The sequence below is a fragment of the Fusarium venenatum genome (genome assembly GCF_020744135.1).
Source record: "Fusarium venenatum strain MPI-CAGE-CH-0201 chromosome Unknown EDB82scaffold_4, whole genome shotgun sequence".
In the NCBI taxonomy this organism is placed as follows: Eukaryota; Fungi; Ascomycota; class Sordariomycetes; order Hypocreales; family Nectriaceae; genus Fusarium; species Fusarium venenatum.
The window spans coordinates 1,684,181-1,705,315 of NW_027072132.1; the positions used below are offsets into that span (position 1 = coordinate 1,684,181).

General features: G+C 47.0%; 7 protein-coding genes across 7 annotated transcripts; 2 read left to right on the plus strand and 5 right to left on the minus strand.

The window, feature by feature from the left end:
- The first annotated feature begins 479 nt into the window (after positions 1-479).
- On the plus strand, positions 480-2,789 carry EDB82DRAFT_296573 (uncharacterized protein). Its single transcript, XM_025737391.2, has 4 exons — positions 480-895; positions 964-1,094; positions 1,151-1,417; positions 1,473-2,789. The coding sequence occupies exons 1-4, from the start codon at positions 616-618 to the stop codon at positions 2,463-2,465; spliced, it is 1,671 nt and encodes a 556-aa protein (XP_025592256.1). The 5' UTR covers positions 480-615; the 3' UTR covers positions 2,466-2,789.
- A 136-nt stretch (positions 2,790-2,925) lies between these two features.
- EDB82DRAFT_479740 (uncharacterized protein) lies at positions 2,926-4,418 on the minus strand (the record flags this gene model as incomplete). Its single annotated transcript, XM_025737393.2, has 3 exons — positions 2,926-3,343; positions 3,397-4,046; positions 4,077-4,418. 3 exons carry the CDS (start codon positions 4,416-4,418, stop codon positions 2,926-2,928), a joined length of 1,410 nt encoding a protein of 469 aa, XP_025592258.2.
- Positions 4,419-4,539: 121 nt separating this feature from the next.
- On the minus strand, positions 4,540-6,475 carry EDB82DRAFT_540564 (uncharacterized protein; the record flags this gene model as incomplete). The annotated part of the gene is made up of 4 exons (XM_065609334.1): positions 4,540-4,890; positions 4,958-5,487; positions 5,540-5,603; positions 6,167-6,475. 4 exons carry the CDS (start codon positions 6,473-6,475, stop codon positions 4,540-4,542), a joined length of 1,254 nt encoding a protein of 417 aa, XP_065463241.1.
- A 1,227-nt stretch (positions 6,476-7,702) lies between these two features.
- EDB82DRAFT_512404 (uncharacterized protein) lies at positions 7,703-8,939 on the plus strand. Its single transcript, XM_025737395.2, has 2 exons — positions 7,703-8,296; positions 8,349-8,939. Exons 1-2 carry the CDS (start codon positions 7,939-7,941, stop codon positions 8,858-8,860), a joined length of 870 nt encoding a protein of 289 aa, XP_025592260.1. The 5' UTR covers positions 7,703-7,938; the 3' UTR covers positions 8,861-8,939.
- A 257-nt stretch (positions 8,940-9,196) lies between these two features.
- Positions 9,197-11,377, minus strand: EDB82DRAFT_296642 (cyclin-domain-containing protein). Its single transcript, XM_025737396.2, has 2 exons — positions 9,802-11,377; positions 9,197-9,743 (listed from the first exon to the last, which is right to left on the minus strand). The coding sequence occupies exons 1-2, from the start codon at positions 11,137-11,139 to the stop codon at positions 9,570-9,572; spliced, it is 1,512 nt and encodes a 503-aa protein (XP_025592261.1). The 5' UTR covers positions 11,140-11,377; the 3' UTR covers positions 9,197-9,569.
- Positions 11,378-15,534: 4,157 nt separating this feature from the next.
- EDB82DRAFT_479744 (nucleophile aminohydrolase) lies at positions 15,535-16,501 on the minus strand (the record flags this gene model as incomplete). Its single annotated transcript, XM_025737397.1, has 6 exons — positions 15,535-15,853; positions 15,916-16,156; positions 16,209-16,243; positions 16,293-16,307; positions 16,364-16,409; positions 16,468-16,501. 6 exons carry the CDS (start codon positions 16,499-16,501, stop codon positions 15,535-15,537), a joined length of 690 nt encoding a protein of 229 aa, XP_025592262.1.
- Positions 16,502-16,709: 208 nt separating this feature from the next.
- On the minus strand, positions 16,710-17,787 carry EDB82DRAFT_512421 (ERV/ALR sulfhydryl oxidase domain-containing protein). Its single transcript, XM_025737399.2, has 2 exons — positions 17,398-17,787; positions 16,710-17,340 (listed from the first exon to the last, which is right to left on the minus strand). The coding sequence occupies exons 1-2, from the start codon at positions 17,634-17,636 to the stop codon at positions 16,965-16,967; spliced, it is 615 nt and encodes a 204-aa protein (XP_025592263.1). The 5' UTR covers positions 17,637-17,787; the 3' UTR covers positions 16,710-16,964.
- Between the last annotated feature and the right edge of the window lie 3,348 nt (positions 17,788-21,135).

Consider the following 21,135-nt stretch of genomic DNA (forward strand, 5'->3'; position numbering starts at 1 on the left):
ACACATAAAACGGAGCTTGGAAACGTGGTCAATTGAGTGCAAGGGAAGACAGTAGTATGTTGCGGCAGGACCTTTGGCAGGGAAACCAAGTGATACGAAAAGCATAGTGCGGCTGCTTCTAGCCGAGACGTTGGGCGAATGGCATAATCATGAAAGAATGTTTGTCACTCAAAGGAGAAACGTAACAAGCCGTTCTGTGAATCCGTCCAGCAAATCAATACCACTGACTTATGGCTCAGAGTGTGTACAGCAACGTGGAAGTGCGATATCACCAAGTGTTGTTGTCCTGATATCTATCGCTGTTGTCCTTTGGACTCATCTCGATCCATGATGGATATTTAATGAGGCTTCTTCCTCGTCAATAATCATCAATTTATAGCTGATTTAACGGAGCAACTTTTCTACTCCTTCAGGATACCTATCGTCGGACGGACCTGCCCAAGATCGTTTTTTTTCTTCTTCTCTTTTACATGGAACACTTGCGCAAGAGCTAGCACCGCACCTTCCCCGGCCTCGCTCGACCTGCTCAAAGCTTTAGCTTGAGATTCCTTTACTTCAACTCTCTTCGACCACAATTTGGTTCTTTCTATTTCCCCTCAAATACCACTTCAAGTCATGCAGTGCCAAATCGCTTGGCTGATCACGCTTTTTTTCGCGTTTGCGACAGCGCAAAGTTATTCCTACGGCGTTGACATCGACTCACTCACTCGCAGACAAGACACTGGCCGAATTGTCGTCAAACCTCTTCCCCAAACCCGTAATGGCACTGTTCCCTTGAGGCCTGAGATCCGGGAGATGCAAACCGATCGATACAAATGGGACCTTTACATCCTCTCCATGAGTATGTTGCAGGATGTCGATCAGGATGATCCTGCGTCGTGGTATCAGATCGCCGGTATGTTTGTTGCACTGTCTCAATTATGAGACCGTGAAGAAGATCATGCTAACAATTTATCTGTTCAGGAATTCACGGAGTCCCTTTTGAAGCATGGAATGGGGTTGAGGCCGCCCCAGGAGCTAACCAGTCCGGTTACTGCGCTCACAATTCCGTTCTTTTTCCAATGTGGCATCGGCCATACTTGACTCTTTTTGAGGTTCGAACCACAGCATCACAATTGGCCCTCACACTCACGCTAACAATATTCAATAGCAAGAACTATACCGAATGGCCAACGTCATTGCCGGGATATTTCCTAACGGGACCGATCGACAGGCATATATAGCTGCAGCACGAGACTTTCGGATGCCATATTGGAACTGGGCAATGCCTGCTCCAGAGGGAAAGTCGCATCTTCCTGATATTTTCTGGAATGAAACTATCTCTCAAAATGGACCTCGGGGAGTCCAAGAGATACACAACCCTCTTTACTCTTACCAGTTTCATCCCAAGAACGCAACGGCCATGATATGGGCACCTGTAAGTACTTGCAATGTAATTTTGAGCGACTTCCTGCTAATCAAGCACTGTTTAGTTGAGAAACTGGAACGAGACAAAGAGGGCTCCAAACTCTACCGAGCCCGACGCCGACGACCAGGAGGAACCGACATCTGATAACGAACAAGTCAATAGGGCTCTTCTCTCAAAGCTTCCTGAGATACAGCGGCGCCTTTCGACTCTCTTCTCCAGTTACAAAGATTTTAACAGTTTCGGTAGCAAGGCTTGGGCTTTCTCAAACAATTCGACTTTGGACTCGCTCGAGTCAGTCCACGACATTATACACATCTTCGGCGGGCTCCAAGGACATATGACATTTGTTCCCCTATCTTCGTTCGATCCGTTGTTCCTACTTCATCACACTATGACGGATAGACTCGTCGCGATATGGCAAGCTATGAATCCAGACTCATGGGTGACACCCTTACCCGCGGGGGAGAACAGCTTCACGGTCATCAAAGGCGAGATGCAAGACTCTCAGTCACCCTTGACTCCATTCTTGTCCTCTGATGATGGCACTTTCTGGAATTCGGATACTTCCAGGACTACAGAAGTCTTTGGTTACGCATACGCCGACACAGATCTGACGGGGAAGCAGAAAGAAGATGTCCGACAAGAACTACAAAAGAAGGTGACAGTGTGGTGGGGAGGCGGTTCTGTATCGCTTTTGGCTGCCAATGAGCACGCTGCGTCTACAGAGTGGGTGGCCGAAGTGCGGATGAGTGTACTACACGATCATGCCTTTACCTTTGTCTACTTCTTCATAGGCAATCCTTCGGGTAACCAGGAGAATTGGCTCTCTGCGCAAAACAATATTGGCAGTGCTTTGGTTTCCGGTAGCTTAAACAGGACCGCTGTGGTAGGGGTACATTTGACATCTGAAAAGATGAGGGATTTGCAAGCCAGAGAGATGTCTGAGAGACTACAATTTCGAATAGTCGAGAACGGCAAGCCGGTTCACCCAAACGAAGTGGACTTGCGCGTAGATATTGTTGGTGATGATGGATCAATGATTAAGTTATGGGGTTAGATTCGAGGACTTTGAAGTGTTTAGGACTAAAAGGGGTATCTGCCATGACCTAATTAAGAAAGAGTTTTTCTTTAATTCTAGACACTCGATATTACCACTGATTCAAGAACTTAATCACGAATGTATAAGCGGTGGCAATGTTTCTGAAAGTTATTGTCCCCGTCCCTTCCTCCTCCATCTACCCCTTTATCTTCTCACGTCTCGATGCCAAGTTGCCGATCTTCCCAATATCCATGGTAGGACGGGCTGGCAAACTAAAGAGCGTAATAACTTAGGTCATCTTTAGGCCATAATCTCGAGAATTCGCCTTCCGGTAGCATCCATAAATCAGCTTCTCCCCACAAATCAAGCATCGTCTATACTCCTCCTGAGGAGTCCAAGGCCTTCTTGGATGCCCTATATTTTTTTTCTTTCTCTCCTGAGCGGCACACTTCACGCAACGCCCACGAATTATCTCTGCTCAGGCAGGCAAAGCAATCTCGCAGCCGACGCATACACGATTTTGATGTTTTACCTGGTCAGCCTCAAGCTTTTGCTTTGACTTATCACACAGATGCTTCGGCCGTTGTTTCCCATCATGACAGTTTTCGTAGTTGTGGCAAGGTTTGCAATATCCCCGATAATATCCCATCATAGGGAATACAACAATGTCACAATTCGGGTTTAGACATTCCCGTTCGATTTTAGGGTCTTCGGGAATCTGCTTCGGAGTAATGCCCTGTTTCTTCTTTCGCAACTTCCGAGCAATGGCCTGTTTCTTTCGTTGCAACTTCGCATTGTCATTCTTCCTCTTGCGTTTGCGGCTCATGGCAGCCTTTCTCAGCACATGTGTTCGTTGAAGGTGCCCCCCGTTTTTTCGCCGCTCGAGCACGCATAACCTTATTGTAACAGGCTTTGTATTTGTCTCTTCCAACTCATCTGTGATTGTTACATTCTGGAACTTCGCATATCAAAATATGCTCCTCCTCCTCCTCCTCCTCCTCCTCCTCCCCCCTCCGCTGGAAAGAGCGAGACTCTAGGTCTCTTTCTGGGGATATGTAGGTTTTCGAAAGGCTCTGATTCTCGAACCCGCTTAACAGCTAGGTTTGGTAACCCTGCGGCGCCGTATATGCATTCCCAACGAGAGCAAACAGTGGCGCCTCCCTTTGTAGCCATTTTGCAATACATGCAATTCCTTGTCCCTGGTTCTTTCTGGGGTTTCGACTTTCGTTTGCATGTCGAGCACCGGCTCCAAGGCGAGTGTGTTGGCTTTTGGCAGTCAACACAACTCCTATTCAGATAGCGCACAAGACACCCATAGCACCTGTTTTGACCCTTTGCGTAATGTCCGCAATCAATGCATAAGCTTTTCGCCGGTCCGTTCTGGACAACCAGTAGGGCAAGGTCGATGTCAGTCTTCGTCATGTCCGGATGCTCTTCAGCACAAGCATGTGCATGTTGTCGGCATTGGGTCCAAAATTGCTTGATATTTGACAGATCGGTTAGGCCGCGGTGATGCCAGTACGAGTCCTCAACAATAGTTTGTGCCATCTCTTTGAGCTTTGGCTTCGGTGCCGAGAGTCGAGTGTCAGGTTTACCTTTCTAGCCCTCTGAACATAGTGCTTTGCTAACAAGCGGCAGGTCATGGGTCTTGCTGGACTGGGCTTTTGAAGCTGATACTGCGCTACGCAGATGAGCATAGATTGCGTTTGCGGTTCGATAATAGTTGAAGCTATTCATAAAGTAACTTGCTCCAGTTACAAGACTCCATAGTGTTATGGAACTGTCTTGCTCAAGCTTCTCTTCTACGTATTTGAAACATAGGTCTTCCTCAACTCTAATCCAACGAACGTGTATGTGGGCAATGTAGTCCTCGCCTCCGTATTCTGCACCACTAAAAATACGTTCGATCGCCGTACTGGCCGGTGACACTGCAACCTCTCCATCAAAATGCTTCTTGCACCGTGTTAACATGATGTCATATAACATCATGGTGTCAACGATCGCGTCGTGCCAACGCCAAACGAGGTCGGATGGCGCATATAGGCAGGTAACGAACCCAAGGTTGTGGCCTGCCAGGGATGGTTCTGTTCTTTCAAACCATCCCATCGGGCTCTCCCAATTTAAACGGAGGTGGGAGAACCTCATCCGGATTAAACCCAGCTTTGGTCAAATTCTCGCGATATAAATTCTGATTGAAGGGATTTTTTGACCATTCGGCCACCCTCATATGGGGAGCGTGTGCCTTCAACTCAAGCCATTCATCTTTAACCCAGGTCATGTTATGGCCACGTAGTTTCTTGGAAGATGGGTATCCAAATGCTTTTCGTCTGGTCCTCTCTTCAGACCATTTCAGCTTCCTGCCGTAGTGGTTGGCAGCAAATGCCCAGATATCTTCCACTGTTTCACAGCCGTGGTTGACAAACCCTTCGGAGACGACTTCTCTCTTGGAATCGACTACAGCGACTTGGATGAGAAGGCCGCTGACAGATTCAACGTCCGTAAAAATATACGTCTTTCTTATCCTTAAGATCGCGAAGAAAGTTGGTCTCCTCGCTTGTAATCTCCTCGTAGCCTCTTTTCGGGTCGGTGAAGAATTCCAGGGCCTCTTGGGGCATCCGTATAGCGGCGACGGATTTCTTGCTCAGGGTCTCTTGTACGGCATTTTGTAGGGTTGTGCAGAGAGCAGGTTGGTAGATTTGTTTCAATGCGTGTGCATTGCACAATTGAGTACCCAAGCCAACTGGCTCTTGGCAATCAGGAGAATCGCACGTCCCACTGTGGTCGCTCCCAGGCTTGATCCATCTTCCTGCCTTGAACATCGTCTTGATCAGGGTCATTAATGCACCGCACTTCTCACAGACCATGGGCAGCTGCATGAACGCTTGGTAAAAAGAACCGCTCAATAGGCTCATTCTGCGTTGGAGGACGGTATTGGTAAGGGAAATTGTCTGTTCAGACGCGCAGGTTAAGGCCTCACATGGCCCCGGGCATTTTACCCCTTCTCGATATTTCACAACTCCGTTATAATTTGATCTAAGAGCTAAGAGGCTAATGAGTAACTGTTGTGGCATAGATTCGGACGTTCAACTTACCAAGCTTTCTTAAATTGTAGGATAGAATGTCCTCCTCTATTCTGACGTCTGCGTGAGCCAGAAGCTACTCAAATTAGTCGCCGCAAGTACTAAATGGTCTCAGGGTTTATGCCTTCTGATATATCGATACGGTTTCCGGTTTCGGACTTCGTTGTGGTCCCTTTATTGATTGTCCTTGGCGAAGGCCTTCAGGGATTGGTAATAACTCAGGGTATGGCATGTCGTATTCCGGAATTAGGTTAATGTACGTAACAGATGAATCAGTCATCTGTTTCTCCCCACACACCTCCTTGATATCTAGTATCAGGAGGGAATGGGGAGAATTGACGTAGATGGAATGAGTTTGAAGGTGGAACAGCAGGGATATGCGTTTGTGATGGTGTTGGAGGATATTGTGGATATTGGAGGCCTACTCCGAATATCTCTCTGTTCTTCCTGAATAATCCTCATGCTTACAAGCACAAGCATCCGAAAGCATAGCAGCGTTGTGCAAATCCAAGGTGGATTTCAACACATATCCCGAAGGAAGTGTTTACACATTTTTGTTGGTATTAGCTGCACTTCTGGGTCGTTCCGTACCCGGATTGTCTGTACGGGACAAATGCTGCAACGTTTGGCGTGTTTCACAAGGGATTCTCTGTCGTGAAAGACCCCTTCACACTCATCGCCATGGCAATCATCCGTTGTGCATGTTCCACCGGTTTGTTCCAAAGGCTCGGGAGAGTCCCGGTCGAGTTCAGAACACGAACAATCACTCTCGCCTGATTCAGAAATAACATCTTCATCCTTGCAGAAGATTTCATCATCTTCATCACCTTCATCACCTTCGTCGAGATCGATAAAGAGACCATTATCCTTATCAGAGGCTTCGTTGTTATCTGAACCAGAGTGTTCGTCGTCGTCGCCTTTGTCCTCGACGTCGCTATTATTATGCATGCCGTCGTTTACAGGAGTTCTCCTGCTAAGCGTACAGCTACGCAATGACTGTAAATTCACCATGTCAGTAATAAATGGCAAAATTTTTACAGGTGTTGAGAAGAATGATAGTAGAATTACTGTATCTTTGGAGTGAATCATTATACAAGAGAGCCTGACAGCACGTATCCACCTGCATAGGTAGACAATGGAGAAAATCTAGCACAGAGCTATACAATTTATATCGGTATTCTTTATTCCGTTTCAATAAAGACCTGAGTTTTCTGACAGCGGGCAGCCACCTGCCTAGGTATATGAAGGAAATATACTATAGAGCTATAATAATTAATAGACAGGTTATCTTGCGATTTTTATTCTCTATTTCATAACTATATAGCCTATATACCCCTATAAGAGCCTTTATTTATAAAGTAAAGAAATTAAATGCCTATATTATATCTATGAGATAAGACTTTGCTAAGTTATGATTTACGCCTAATATAATCTACATATAAGCTACAGAAATAACCAGCGCAATTTTTTTTTAAAAAGCCATGGTAATAATCATCTCATGGCCGCATAAAAATTCATGTATAATAGGTGTCTGACTTAGCAATAGGAACTAATGATATCAAAGAGCTCAAAATGTATTCAGCTACCAGTTTCATTCATTGTCTGGTGCCGAACTCCACGTTAAAAGAAAATCTCTGCAGTCCCAAGCGTAGGCGGTATGTCAAAACTTTATAGTTGAATTTACTGGTCGAGGTTAGGAAAGCGATAAGGACATAACAGCAAACCGAAGTAGACAGATGAGCTGGATACAAGGCTGTAAGTCTCGCCTTATGCCTATGATGCATGAATGTCAACGAATGCTTTGACTACCTAGTTGCTCTTCTGCCCCGTCTCACACATTTTTGTTGTAGGGTATCCATACGTTGAGTCTTTGGAAGTAGAGTGTGCAATCATAGGATCTGACAACAAGGTTACCAGCCAGGTAGAACAGGATAATATGAACAAGATAGAAGAATGTTGATAGAAACAATCTTTGAAAATTTGGCCTAGAAACTACTAAACTTTTATTTTTTAATTCTCGACTTGATTGGCAGCCTGGGATCGAGGCATCTAGAAAATCAAGGCGTAGATTGTGGTTAGAACCAGGGGCTTGGAATATGTTCAACCGTTTTGGGTCTGTGGCACATGTTCACATTGTTAGGTCTGGAGGGGGTATCAGAAAAGTTGATCCCTAAGCTTTAGGCTATAAGAATAAATGGCCTAAGAAGTATAGTCTAAGGGGCGTAAACTGACCTACTAAGTTCGTCTCTTTTGCTCCCAGCGGCCAACTTTTCTGATACCCTAAGGGAAGGCCTCTTGGTTACCATCTCCGAAACACCACAGTTACTACTGTTCTTTCACATGTCCATCAACATTAAATACACAAGTCATCGTGAATACCTTCAGTTTTCATCATTTCAATCGTTGCGAAAATGTCAGACTCGAGCATCCCATCTGTTCCTCCACCATGGACTCTCAAAGGCGACATCTTCGCCTTTCTCTTCTGGACGTCTCGCGCTCAAGCGGGCAACCTTCCAGAAATGACATATTCGCCTCTCGAAGCAGACTCAAGCTTTGCTAAAGACCAAAAGCCTCTCGGAGGTTTGAGTATGATGCAAATTATTAGATACACGGACTCCCCCGTTGGGCCTTACGATGAGCTTATCATGGCACCGGGCATGTTTGGCTATGAAAAGGATGATGAGAAGGGAAGAAGAGTGAAAGGAAAGGGTATCAAGATCACGAGAATTTATGTGTCGCAGAAATATACTTGCTATAACGGAAGGAAAAGTATGTTTACCTGAGTGTTTCTTTATGTCTTTTTGCTAATCCTCGCGACCAGATTGGAATGTTCCCAAGCACTTCGCCGAGTTCATATGGACTAATAACGCGGACGGTTCGACAACCGTAAAAGTATATCCTAACGACACAGCTCCCACAGACCCGACATCAGGTTTCTCTGAATCAGCAGTACCATCTTCCACTCCCTTCTTCCAAGCGACCTTCAAGCCCGTCGGATACACGCCTTCGTTCCCATTTCGAACATCATGGCTTAATTATCTTGGCTTTGACCCCACCCTTGTCTTTCCTCCGCTTCCTGAGGGGAATGGGAGCCAAGGCGAGCTCCCTGGCACTGACCGATGGTGCTCTATTGTTCCACAGCAGTCGAGCTCCAAGTGTAAGTTGGGTTGGTTTGACGTGGAGCAGCATCGTGACGAAGAGGGAAACTCGGCTGGTGCATATGAGAATTTCTGGCCTGGTTGGCGAAAATGGCAGGTCGGCTTCAAGATGGCAGACGCAGTCATTGGTTTTGATCATCCAAATACCTGGGAATCTGCCAGATCGAGACTGTAAACGCTGAATCGCATGCGTGGCACCGTGTATCTCTTTGTAGGTAGCAAACACATTGTCTGTCAGTCATTTCGGAACGGCACATGAGCTTGAGTTGCTAGTCATAACGGTAATATATAATTAAGCAAATGCTTATTTACCAAAACACCCCCAACTCCGATGCGAGATAGGGATTAATGAGGGATCACAACTCCAATCTCCCAACCAACAGGTTGCCTCCGTTGGCTCTCCGTATCCGTGTAAGAACTCCAGTCTACGCAAGAAACACAGATCCACTAAGCAGTCCACTGCTTGCCATCACGATCCGTACATCAAGTCATTAAACGTGTCCAATGCACTTGTACAAAGTGACCTCTTCAAACCAGCCCCAGGCATGGTTCTTCCAGGTCCCCATCCTTATCATCTCCTTCTGAACCTCATACATTGATAGGCGCACCTTTCCATAGCCATCAATGAGTCCAGAATAGGAAACAGGCCAATCGATACAATCGATTGCCGTTCTTGAACATCATATACCAGTAATATGTAGCAAAGGCCACTCATTCCTCGATATATCGCCCTATGGTTGTTTCACATTGCGTTGACGTCTTCGTTGCCGTGTCACCGGGTTTAACTTAACAACGCCCGATAGGGCAGTTGACCAACGTTTGCCATCGTGAACGGGCAGCTTGCAAGACACTGATCATGTCTAGCTCGTACTTCGTAGGTTCATTCACTCGGTACTCCCAGCACCCGCTTGCTTAGCTACCACTTCCCGGGCATAGAATTCGACCAACATGGTTGCGTACGCTTCCAGATCTTCCACCGGAACTGCGAGACGAAAGTCGTTGAGAAGAAGAAATTGGAGTTCAAGGTGGTTTAATTCAACGAGTGGCAATCCACCAACCTGCCCAATTGTTAGCGTCTAGTCGACCACGAACAGGCTACCAAACATAAATACATACCTTGGCATATCTCGAGTTGGTGTAAAAAACATCCGAGAAGAACTTGCTTGCACACGTCACGCCAGAGATGATGAGACGATGGATGTTGAAGCTATCAACAACGAAGTATGTTGCAGCAGCAATGGCAGGGTGTTCGGTAGGAGTGGCGGCCCCCTTGTTGCTGCTTGGGCGGCTTTGTCGAGTTGAATCAGCCATCTCCTCATCGTCGTCGTCCGCAAGGTCTGAATCGCTCTCATCTGTATCATTCATACCCTCGCCACGCATCGGAGTGTCCTGAGGTGTCTTTGTGTTCGTTTGCTGCGCCTGCGTCTGCCTTCGAATCTCTTCGTTTTTTGTTACCATATCGTTGACTCGCTCTGTCATGCGATCAAAATATACCAAAAGGCTAAGGAATACTTCGTAAGTGGTAGGGCAGTATTTGTGTATCCTCGACAGATAGCTGAGGATGGTAATGGCAGGAACATTCTTGCCATGAAAGGCAAGAACAGAATGATTCAAAGACGAGATCGAGCCACCGCTCGCATCGCCAGATTGGTTGGCCTGCTGCTGGTGAGCAACATTACGCTGCATCGCATCGTGCTGTAGATCATTTGTGGTAGTGATCTTTGTTAATAGCGCAGCCACCATCTCGATAATGTCCCCTATGGGCATGCCACTGATTTCATACTTCATTTGCTGAAGAGGGGGGTCGTTTAGAATGCCGGATCCGCCATTGCCAGATAGCAGGTCGGCGCTGGCCAGACTCTGAATATGTGCCAAGTCACGTATATGTATAACTGTCTGCTCTGGCGGTTGCGAGGGTGCGCCAGAGAGAGGATAAGCTGGGTTGGATATTTGGAAATCGTCGGATGCGGGGGATGGTTGCTGAGCAGTGGGGGTATGTGAAACTGAGCCGGACCGCGAAGCGTGACCTAGGGGACCAGAGTCCCTCGCGTCAGATGCCATAGACGAGCTCTTTGCATCATCGGCATAAGCAGGACCGGTAGCAGCAGCAGGCGATGAGGACGGAGGCGGGGAAGGGAAGCGTGAGGCTCCGCCGGTGGCCGACACGTGGGTGGTTTCGTGACCCGCTGCCGCTGGAGTAGGTGTAGACTCCGAGGCCGATGCAGATACTGTTGCTGTCGCAGGTGACCACGTGGTAGAACTATGGTTGCTACTGAAGTCGACGAGTTCTGCTGTCCGCTGGACTCGAGGAGTGGTCGAGTGTCGTGATCGGCTACCAGATCGATAGGATGAAGAAGAATCGTGTGAGTGGTGGTGTTGAAGGGAGGGGTTGGCAATCATGTTATGAGGATATGAGGTGGTGTCTGAAATGAAGTCGCCGATCACAGCTGCCATAACATCGCTATCGTGCGAGAGGTCGGGGTGTGTGTAATTATTAATTTAGACGGAGGGGTATCGCGTTTTGTCGCTAGTCTCGCAGAGTAGGTAGGTAACGTAGAGCAATATCGTAAGCAGGCAAGTATACTGTGGGAGAGGACAAAAACAAATTATTAGTCGTCAAGATCACAGACAGATAGCAATATTGCAGGCAGTTAATATCGCTTGGCAGAGCAGATGAGGAGTAGAAAAGGGTTGAGGGTAAAATGGAGGCGATGACGATGCCAGTAGCCAAGACAAGCAAGCAAGTTGAGGAAATCGAAAAGAATCAAGTCAAATGGAGGGGACAGAGTAAGGTAGAGGAGGGGAGAGGATCGGGCCGGTGGGGACGCCTGGAGTCAGAACAAGGACAAGCCTGACAGATGCTGGAGATTTTAGAGGCTGAGCGAACAGTCACTGGGGCCAGTGAGGGGAGTCAAGGTCAGGCTGACTGACTAGCAACAGGCCGCGTCCAGTAGGTGTTCAGGCGTAAACACTGGACTGGACTGGTCTCCATGCGACAAGACTCGCCCCTCACCAGCCCTCGTGGGCGAGCCAGCGGATACCGTGTGGTGGTCGAGGCAGCTGGCGACCGGATGGATGGTGGGGTCAAGTCCGCGCTGCGCCGATTCATTCTCCCCGACAAAATCTCGGAAGCGACTCAGTGATGCAACTCTTGAACCTAATTGGCGCATCCTTGTTCATCAAGTCAGGGTCCTGAGTCTTTTTTCCCTCTTCTTTTTCTGGACTATTCGAGAGTGCCCCAATGCGATCCGTGTCCTCAGTTTCGTCTCTGGAATCCGTCCAAGAGAAGGGAATTCCTGCTGGGTGGGGTGAGGTGTCATTCGTCGTCGATCATCCCCTGTCAAGAAGATGCGGAAAAGGGTTCATCCTCAACTATTCGTCGTCATTCAAGACAGAAAACATGGTTTGCGCTCATTGCAAAACTCCATATAGACGTTTGAAGATGTAGTCGGAGGGGCCAATACGGATATCGAGTTGCCACAACAAGGCCACACCAAGTGTCGTTGCACAGAACGGACTGATGCGTTTACTGTCGGCCATGGTAATTGATGTGGCGTTGCAGATTCGCATCCGTCCTGATAAGAGCACAGGCCGACGACGTCACCACCCCTGCCAGCAACATGTGCAGCCTATACAAACTCGAAGGTGTTTGGATGGCTGGCTTGGTCCCTGACAGTCTTCATCACCAGCCGTCCTGTCGTCCGCTCCTTTGCGACAGGTCCCGTCCGTCGTTGGGTTTCGTCCATGTTTCACAGGCTGAATGCGACGCTCGTATGTTGAGCGGTGACGATGTATGTGATACGCAAGGGCAAGTTGTACATTAAGGCACTCGTGACACCAGGCACATGAAACATATGAAAAGTGAAGCAAACAAATTGCACTTACCGAGGACCGAACAAATTAAATGTAGATTTCGGTTAGCCAGGACAAATTGCTGGCGGCGAGGAAAAAGATGACGCAACAATATTAAGGGAGCTACGCGCAAGATTCGACGGAGCGGGATACGATGTGGTGTGGTTGATTCATGAGGTAGGTGTAAGATACTCGTTGAAGAGCCGCCGAATTTGAAAGAGGAGAGGTTAAGTTAAAGGTAACAGCTAACAGCCGATAGGCAATGATTGGCTACCTTAGGTAATGTTGAAGCGTGATCTCAAGAGCGAGAATCAACAGGTTGCGTGTATTCCGGCAAAGGCGACGGAGACGGCGAGAAGCGGCCAACGGAGCGGAGGGCACAGGTTGGGGATAGGTCGAGGGTTCCTCCGATCAGCGCCGGTGGAAAACAAACACAAGATCGCCTGATGTCTGAAAGGATGTAGAAACTATAGTGATGTGTTGTGTATCCCGCTCTGATCTTTAGGTGTAAGAAACTAGGAATCGTTCGAGGTTTGACAACACATCTGATCGGGAGGCAGTTGACTCCAATGCGTCTAGGGAATAGTGGGCAATAGCAGCGGCGCAGAAATGTTGAAAACTCCGAGACAAACAAAAGAGACGCGCAAGCGAGCGCCTGAAGTTTGGACGAACACAACTACAAATCTTGGCCCAAACGTAGCCAAGTCGAACCGAGTCCAGGAAAGAGGTACGACAGCGAATTGAATGACACGGCTCTGAGGGATGTTTTGGCTCGGTCGACCAAAATAGCTTGGCCCAGATAATCGTATGGTCCGTTCACTGGGGCTGGTCTAGATCTGAATATTCCTAGCGTAGGGGTCTCTTTCCAGGTAAAGTCAGGCGAGTGGTTGTCGATAATGGTTCGAGCTCTCAATGGTGGGGTTAAGATGGAGACAAGTTGATCATCAACGCAATCATGTGTACTATTAACGTCTCAGGGTTCGTCAGGACTTAGTAAACAGATGTATATAAAAAGAAAGGTCGACAACGTGGAGATTCTCTGTATGCTCAATTGATGGGGAAGTGAAAATTAGGTATGTTACTTTTAATAGTCTCCGACGAGGAAGGTGTTGTTTGGGTCACTCCTGTTCCCCGCTAACATGCCAAAGCGTTAGGGAAGGATCTCACCATTTGTTTCCTTCCCATGTTGATCGGTTCGCTTAGGCAGGTATGATACATTGTGTTCTCCTGGGTCATTTGTTTAAAGCACACCTTCCCAAACAGATATTGGTTATTTGTAGATCAGGGGTTTGGCAACAACCAGAGATCAAAACCATTACTAGCTCTCGATCAAGGTTTCTGTGAGAAGGCGGAACTGACAAATACCTTAATAAATAATGCATAGGTAATAATTGCTCCTCTCAACAGTTTCTCTCATGGCAATGCTACGGATAGTTGATTATAGCCACCGCCGGCCCCTCCCTACGTTCCTAGAGCCAATGATTCGAAGCACGTGGGCACGTTTCTCCAATGTGACAGTCGTAGATCTCTTGTGTTCGAGTATGCAAGGTGTAAACCATATGTAAAACTCCAAACTACACACAGAAATTGGCATTTAAAGCGCTTCACAAGGTATTTCAAACGGATTCTGTTAAGCCTATCGTAACCCCATAATGCCTTGTGATATAACTAGTCCTCAGAGTATCAGAAAAATCGACCGCTGGAAGCATAAGAGACGAAATTAGTAGATCAGCTTATGCTCCTTAGACTATGGATTTTTAAACTATTTATTTTTATACCCTAAGACTTGGGAAGTTAACTTTTCTGCTACTCACTAGATAGCTAGTGTAAGTGTAACTCAATTTCGCTATCGTCACAACATACATAGCCTCAATATGGGTTTCAAAGAGCCCATCAATGTATCTCTTGGTAATGGATAAGCTTTTGAAGAATGAGTGGACAATAAGATAATAACCGCCGGCTATCTGCATGTTCACCATTTCAACCACGATCTGCACAACTCGCCACTAACGCAAGGAAACTCAACTGCCACCACAGAGTGCGTGGTTTAAATCACAAGACGGCTACTGTGCCTCTCATCTAAACATCTATGCTCTAATTCATCGTGCCGCCCTCTGCGTTATTTCCTGCTTGTAAGAAGCCGATATCGGGTACAGCCTATTCTGGATTGCAATCTAATGCAGGGCCATCGACAATATCACATGGAACTATTCCAACCCCGGAACCTTGAAGATGTTCATTTAAGCGAGCGACGACTTTCCCTGCCTCCTCATGTATGTACACGTGCTTCATAAACAACATCGTTTCTTGTGGTGTTGTTCGAAGCACAGATACGAAACTTGAATCACGTAGCTTGCGGCGGTCAAGCAAAGGCTGAGTCAATAGATAAGGCACAATTACCTGATCCTCTACTATTTGACCAGTTAGCCTATGTTTTTCGAGCACATGGCACGTGTTCTTATCAGATCCAACGCCCTACATCACGAGATACCTATAACGTAGGTCTTGTAAGTCTGTCATTTGTTGTTAAGAGTCCACTCTACGGCAAGTCTGGAGACACCAACCAACTCAATTGTCTTTCCAGGCTGCGTTCTAGAAAAGCGGTGAACAATTAGGTAGCCGCCTCAACTCATATGCATGTCATTGTGCACAATAGTTAATTTAGGTGTTTCGTATTAACAATCATAGTCCGGATTCACATACTCGGACTCAAGCTCAAGCCCGAGTTATCAAGCTGACACAAGCATCACATCCTTGGCAGGTTGCTCAACTCAAACTGCGGCCCGCTCCATATCCCATTTCCTTAGCACTTGAGATTCCAGTTCATTTGTCAGTGAGATTGCTAAAAGTGTTGACTTTCTTGATCTCATTATCTACCTAGGCATCTGTGGAATTTGTTTTCCTCATTCAGGCGCCCACTGTCATGGCGAGTTCCATAGAACTACTAATGCTAGGTCATTATTCCCTTCCTCGTCATGTCCTATTCACCAAGGACCATTACTCATGCCGCACAGCGTAGTCGGTGTCAGGGAGGTACAGGTGTCGGTCTGCTCCCTCCTTGGTGAGAACAACCATACGAATGACACCACCGGAACTGCCATCCCACTTGATAGCCTCCCTCAAAGCTCCCTTGACGAAGTTGACCGCATCGTCCTTCTCCATGCCCTCTTGCCAGTTGGCATCACAGTAACCATAGATGTAAGTCGATCCGGATCCACCAATGGCATATGCCTGCTTGTGAAGAGAACCACCCAGAGGAATGGAGTAGACTTGGCCACCGAATCGCTCATCCCAACCAGCAATAATCAGACCGGCACTGCAAACGGCGGTTAGTAGTCATTCTAATATGGAGGTCGGACTAGTAATGTCGGGACATACGATAGACGGTCCTTGTTGGCGTAACAAATCTCCTGGAAGATTGACGCAGCGGTCTGTGTCATGGGAGGTTTTCCGTTGGTCATGGCGAACAGCCCAAGCTGGTATTGAACAATATCGGCGACAGCCTGAGTATCGGCGGCTGAGCCAGATCGGCAGCACCAAATGGTGTCGTGTACTCTCGTCAACTTGTCTGTCACTCGGTTTGCGATGTAGGCACCGGTCGTTGTTCGTGAATCCGCACCTAGAAGGCAGGGGTTATTAGCTGCATCACAATTGGGAACAATAAAGCATACCCAGAATGACACCATCCTTGAAAGTAACTGCCATACTAATAAACTGTTAGGCCATATCGTTTGCATCATCAATGAGTTACGTACATCGATGTTCCCAGGCTATAGACTCGTTAGTAAGCTGCGCAAGGAAATGGAGAATACAGATCAATACTCACTTGACCTCTCCCTTCTTGAGACGATCCATATCTACATGGATACCATCTGGCGATATCTGTAAGCTTCCATGTCGATAGCTATGACGAAAGGGTTCCTAACGCACCCTCATTCAACACTCCAGCGTTACCAAACTCCATTATGCCGATTTTTTAGGTAATTTGTTCGAAGTTGTAGGAAGACGGACGATCGGTTGGTCAAGCGTCGTGAGTCGTAATGTTTCGTTGTCGTTAGTCTTTGCTTGGGGAGGGCTGTAGCTTAACTGAAGCTCAGGCAAGGCAGCTCTGAACGCGCAGCCGCGCCATGGCTATTTATCAGCACGTGACCATACACGTGATCTGAACTTGATGGAACAGGACATCAATGTAATAAACATAGGCTGTTTAAATTAATGGCCCGGATTTCTTTACTTTTGCTAAGACGACTCATTCTTGAACTCTCTCAGTGTATGTATATGTAGCCACGCAGTTCTATCATTAAGCAATTTGAGTTGCAGCACGCTATGTATGAACAGGCCGGTCCAGCCGGAGCCAGTATATGCGGATTTCTTTCCTGTCCGGAATTACTCGTGCATCATCGATATCTGATTTGTAGACAAGCATTCTAATGTTTGTGCAGCTCTTGATCAGGTCCCTCACCTGCGACGCCCTCGACGCCCTCCTTCTTATCCTTATCACCGCAACCGCAGTCGTAGAAGTCTCCGATGTTCTCACAATCAAACAGAGGCTTGTGTACCCTCTCGTTAACTATATTGTGAGCAAAGCACAGCCACCCAGCGGCTGCGTTGCGACTGCTCGTCTGAGGAGGGTATTGGGCAAGTAACTGTCGGAAATGCTCCGCACACTGGCCGCAAGGGTAAAGTCGGGCGAAGAGGTGCATGAAGGTCTCGAGGGTCATACGGTCCTCCTTGGTCGGCTTATCGGGGAATCGAGCCATCATTGTGTGGAGGAACTTCCACGTCGCGTGGCCGAGCTCAGCTCTGGTAGAAGGTGTGTTAGTGGCACGTTGTAAGTAGGTTCAAACTCAATCAACATACTTTAACGTCGCGTTTTCGAGCTTAGGCGCAATAGACTCGCCCTGGAGGAGACCTGCAGGCATAGCGTTGAGGTCCGCCACGAACTCAGATCGAGAAGCGTCTTTCAGGGGCAATTCAACGTCATTTTGAAGTTTGGGAAGAAGGACATTGCGCGTAGGACCAGAGAAGAAATAAGACAAGGTAAAAAAGACACCTAAGACCAGTATAAAGGTCAGCGTCAAGTGCTGTCGACGAGCCATGGTTGAAGCGTTGGTTTGTAAGAGAGTGAGATGGAGGTCAATCCTCCGTTTATGGTCGATGGTTCATGATAAAGTAGATAAATTCCGGCCTTGACCTGTATCGAACGAGCTGCTAACCACAAAGTCCACTAGCCAATTTCAGTAGAGGACCCTGCGTGTCCTGACGCAGTGGGAACAATTGAATTCACACGAATCATATACGAGGACACAGATAAAGTGGCATGAGGTGGGGCCGGCCGTCGCCAGATCGGATGCCGGTTGAGATGGGTGGATCCCCGAACATCTGACGTTTAACAATCGAGTATCGTGTAAGTGAGTTCATGTATTAAGTTCGTAGCTCAAAGTTTTGTCTATTTGGGGCTCTGAGCTTGAATCATAAACTGAGTAAGGTATCAAGCTAGTATTGAACAAGCAACAAGAAGTGTTCACATGCAGTAAACAGTGCATGTCCATCCACACTTCTCCAATATATGTCATTCAGATATTTGTTTTTACCAGTGATATTTATCGAGATATCAACGAGAACCTATAGTCTTGTTTACATAGATGAAACAAACAAGCACATACGACCCGATCATTAGGAGTTGTTTGTTGTACAGAGACACAAGGAGATGATGTGTCTGGATCCTCGTGCGGCTACCCTATATAATGGATTTTAATACACAGCTCTTGAAAGGTCAGTCACCTTGATTTGTATTACTTGACGAGAGTAACAAGTCTAGTGGCTTACACTGTGCCTATGACTGTGTGCTTATTGCTATACCAAATAAGCCATCCCGTTATTGAATATATTCACTAGATATACAAATAATACTTCAGCACTTAAACCACATTGCTCTTGACAAACATGAGTGCTTCCGACAACTCATGCTTCATGCATTGCAGTTTCACGGACGATATATCGAAACACTCGATATTCATAGTTCACAATTCCGAACACACACACACGCCAAGAGCTTGACACAAGAAGATCCACTCGATAATTCCCATGAGTGAGTGATGAGGCAACGCCCCTATACTGACATACGAGTCTTTGTCATAATTTGAGTGTTTCCTTTCTGGCAGAGACCAAAATTGTTTGCTGTAAAGGGTGATTCAAAATAAGGACTTGATCGAAAATTCCATTGCCATCAAGCCATGTCCTCAACGTCTTTCTGTAATAGGGATAGTCTGATAGATAGAGACAAAGCTATGTATAGCAACAGCAACACCATCTCTATTGAGGAAGAAATTTGAATAGAGCCACATCTTACTACTGCATCATGGATCCTTGGCTTGGAGACCAGCCGTGCAGAACTATTTACAAGCCTCGCCGGTGTATGTGACGTATGTGCTGTAGTAAATAGCCCGGCCACCCGGCCACCTCGAAGTAGAGGAGGAACAAAGGATGATATGTCTTGGTCTGCAAGGCATTCTAATCAAGATAGCAGGGACTGCCAGAGACAGACGCTCGCGTTTTAAACCAAGACAGCCATGACGAAGATGGCAACGCTGGCATGCCAACCGTATGGACAGCTGTGAGGGCACAGATGAAGTTGGAGAGACAGATGTCCGGACACCAAAACAATAAAGCTCCCTCGCAGAATTAGTGCCCACGAGAAGTGAGACAAGACACAGCCATAGTGAGAGGCTGAGATTTCAACCTCCTATTTGCATGGGTCTAGCCTTGTAGACCGAGCATCACGACCGACAACAAAGAAAGTGCCACAACCAGCGAGGACAAATAAGTCAGGATATCATGGTTTTCGGACTGACCGAACGAGACAGCCACGATCTTAGGAAGCACATTAGATTAGACATATGTTCTTGACACTTGTCACGAGATATGCTATTCGTCCGAGTCCACTAGACCGGCTGAGAATAACGAATTCTGAGCTCAGCTGGCAATCAAGTCTGGAAGATCCGTTCTGTCGGTTTAGAAAGGCAATAGTTCACCCGTAAGCGTGACGAGCCGTTGGCAGCCTCGTCTCAGGGGAACCTGCTGTTCCTCTAGCTTGAACCAGCCGAATCGGAGGGATAATCGCCGAGAAATGGTTCCGAGTCACCTGTCCCTCAAATGTTTCTCAGTAGGTCACTCGTCTCGTTTCAGGCAGAGTCACCTCTTAGCATGGGTAGGAAGACGCCAAGCCAGGTGGGCTGGTAAGGGAAGATGTTGACCAAAGCAAGCCAGAAACCTCTTTTGGATATGTTTCTAAGAGCGGTAGGGCAGCAACGGCTTGCCATGGCCTGTGTGCAGTAGTGACGATGGTGTAGGTGCGCGGACATTTTTCGATAGTAGCAGAGTAGCTGCCGTTTGCACAGTCGATTTAGTTGAGAGAGCTATAATAAGACAAAGAAGTTTCCACTGAACCACAAAACGGCTAGATAAGTTGTGACCAGCAAGGTACTATGGAGACTTGGTGAGATTAAATGCACCTTTGCAGGTCCTTGGCAACGAAACCATCACGATCAGCAGAAGCGAACCTTGCCGAAGTCGGGTAGGAAAAAAACGGTAGAAACAAACGAAGCGGATATCTTGACGAGAACATGAATCGAACGACTGGTGTTGAGATGGCGTCAAATGATTAAATTACCAATACGGCAGATGTCCTGGAGGCTTACAGGGGAGGGCCTGTTAGATTGAGACCAAATTAGGTCGTGGACATCCTAATTTGGCGAGAATCCCCCTGGACTGCGTTTCCTTTTGCCAGAAGCCTAAAATCGGTCGCTACATTTTTGACGAAGCCAGAACGGCCGCTATTGATACTGGCTGCTTCAGGTGAGTTCAGATGGTGAGTCCATGCATGATTCGCGAGTCCAAAGTCAAACTGACGATGATTGTGTAAGTGGCTGTGCAACTATGGCACGGTAGGGCGAAAGGAATGTGTATGGAAACAATCTCCGTTTGTTATGCACTGACTTTAGAACGGCGGGCCAGCAAAAATACCTACTATAATGCATTCATAGTATAACGGGCGCATCTATTGTATTCTATGTATAGGTAGGGAAACACACGCAGAGACGGCTCATGCGGGTCGACGGAAGACTAATAACAGCCGAGTAACACCTAAGAAAGGGAGAAGATGTGACGGTAGCAACAAGAAACAGAAGTAAAATGCACGGACGGCATCATGGTAACAATAGTCTGCAAGTAAGATTGGATGTGGTGATAAGTATGTAGGGATGAACATAGTAAAGTAGGAATGGCTACTAATAACCTCCATGACAATAACCTCGAGGTCCACCAGGCGTGCCCCGAACGTTAACAAGGAAGGATCTCGGAGTCATCTGTAGATCATTTATGGTGACAGGTAAGTTGAGATGAAATCCATGGTCATACCGATCCAATCGTGGAATAATTCTTACACATCGCTACGACGACACGAAAAAACCATGTGCAGAATTTGTTAGTTGAGACATTTAATACAGAAAATATTCACTGACTGACGCGCAATCTCTGGGACAGTTTGACCAACCGAAGCGCTGTATTTCTTTGCATTTTCAAGCGTCCACGTGGAGT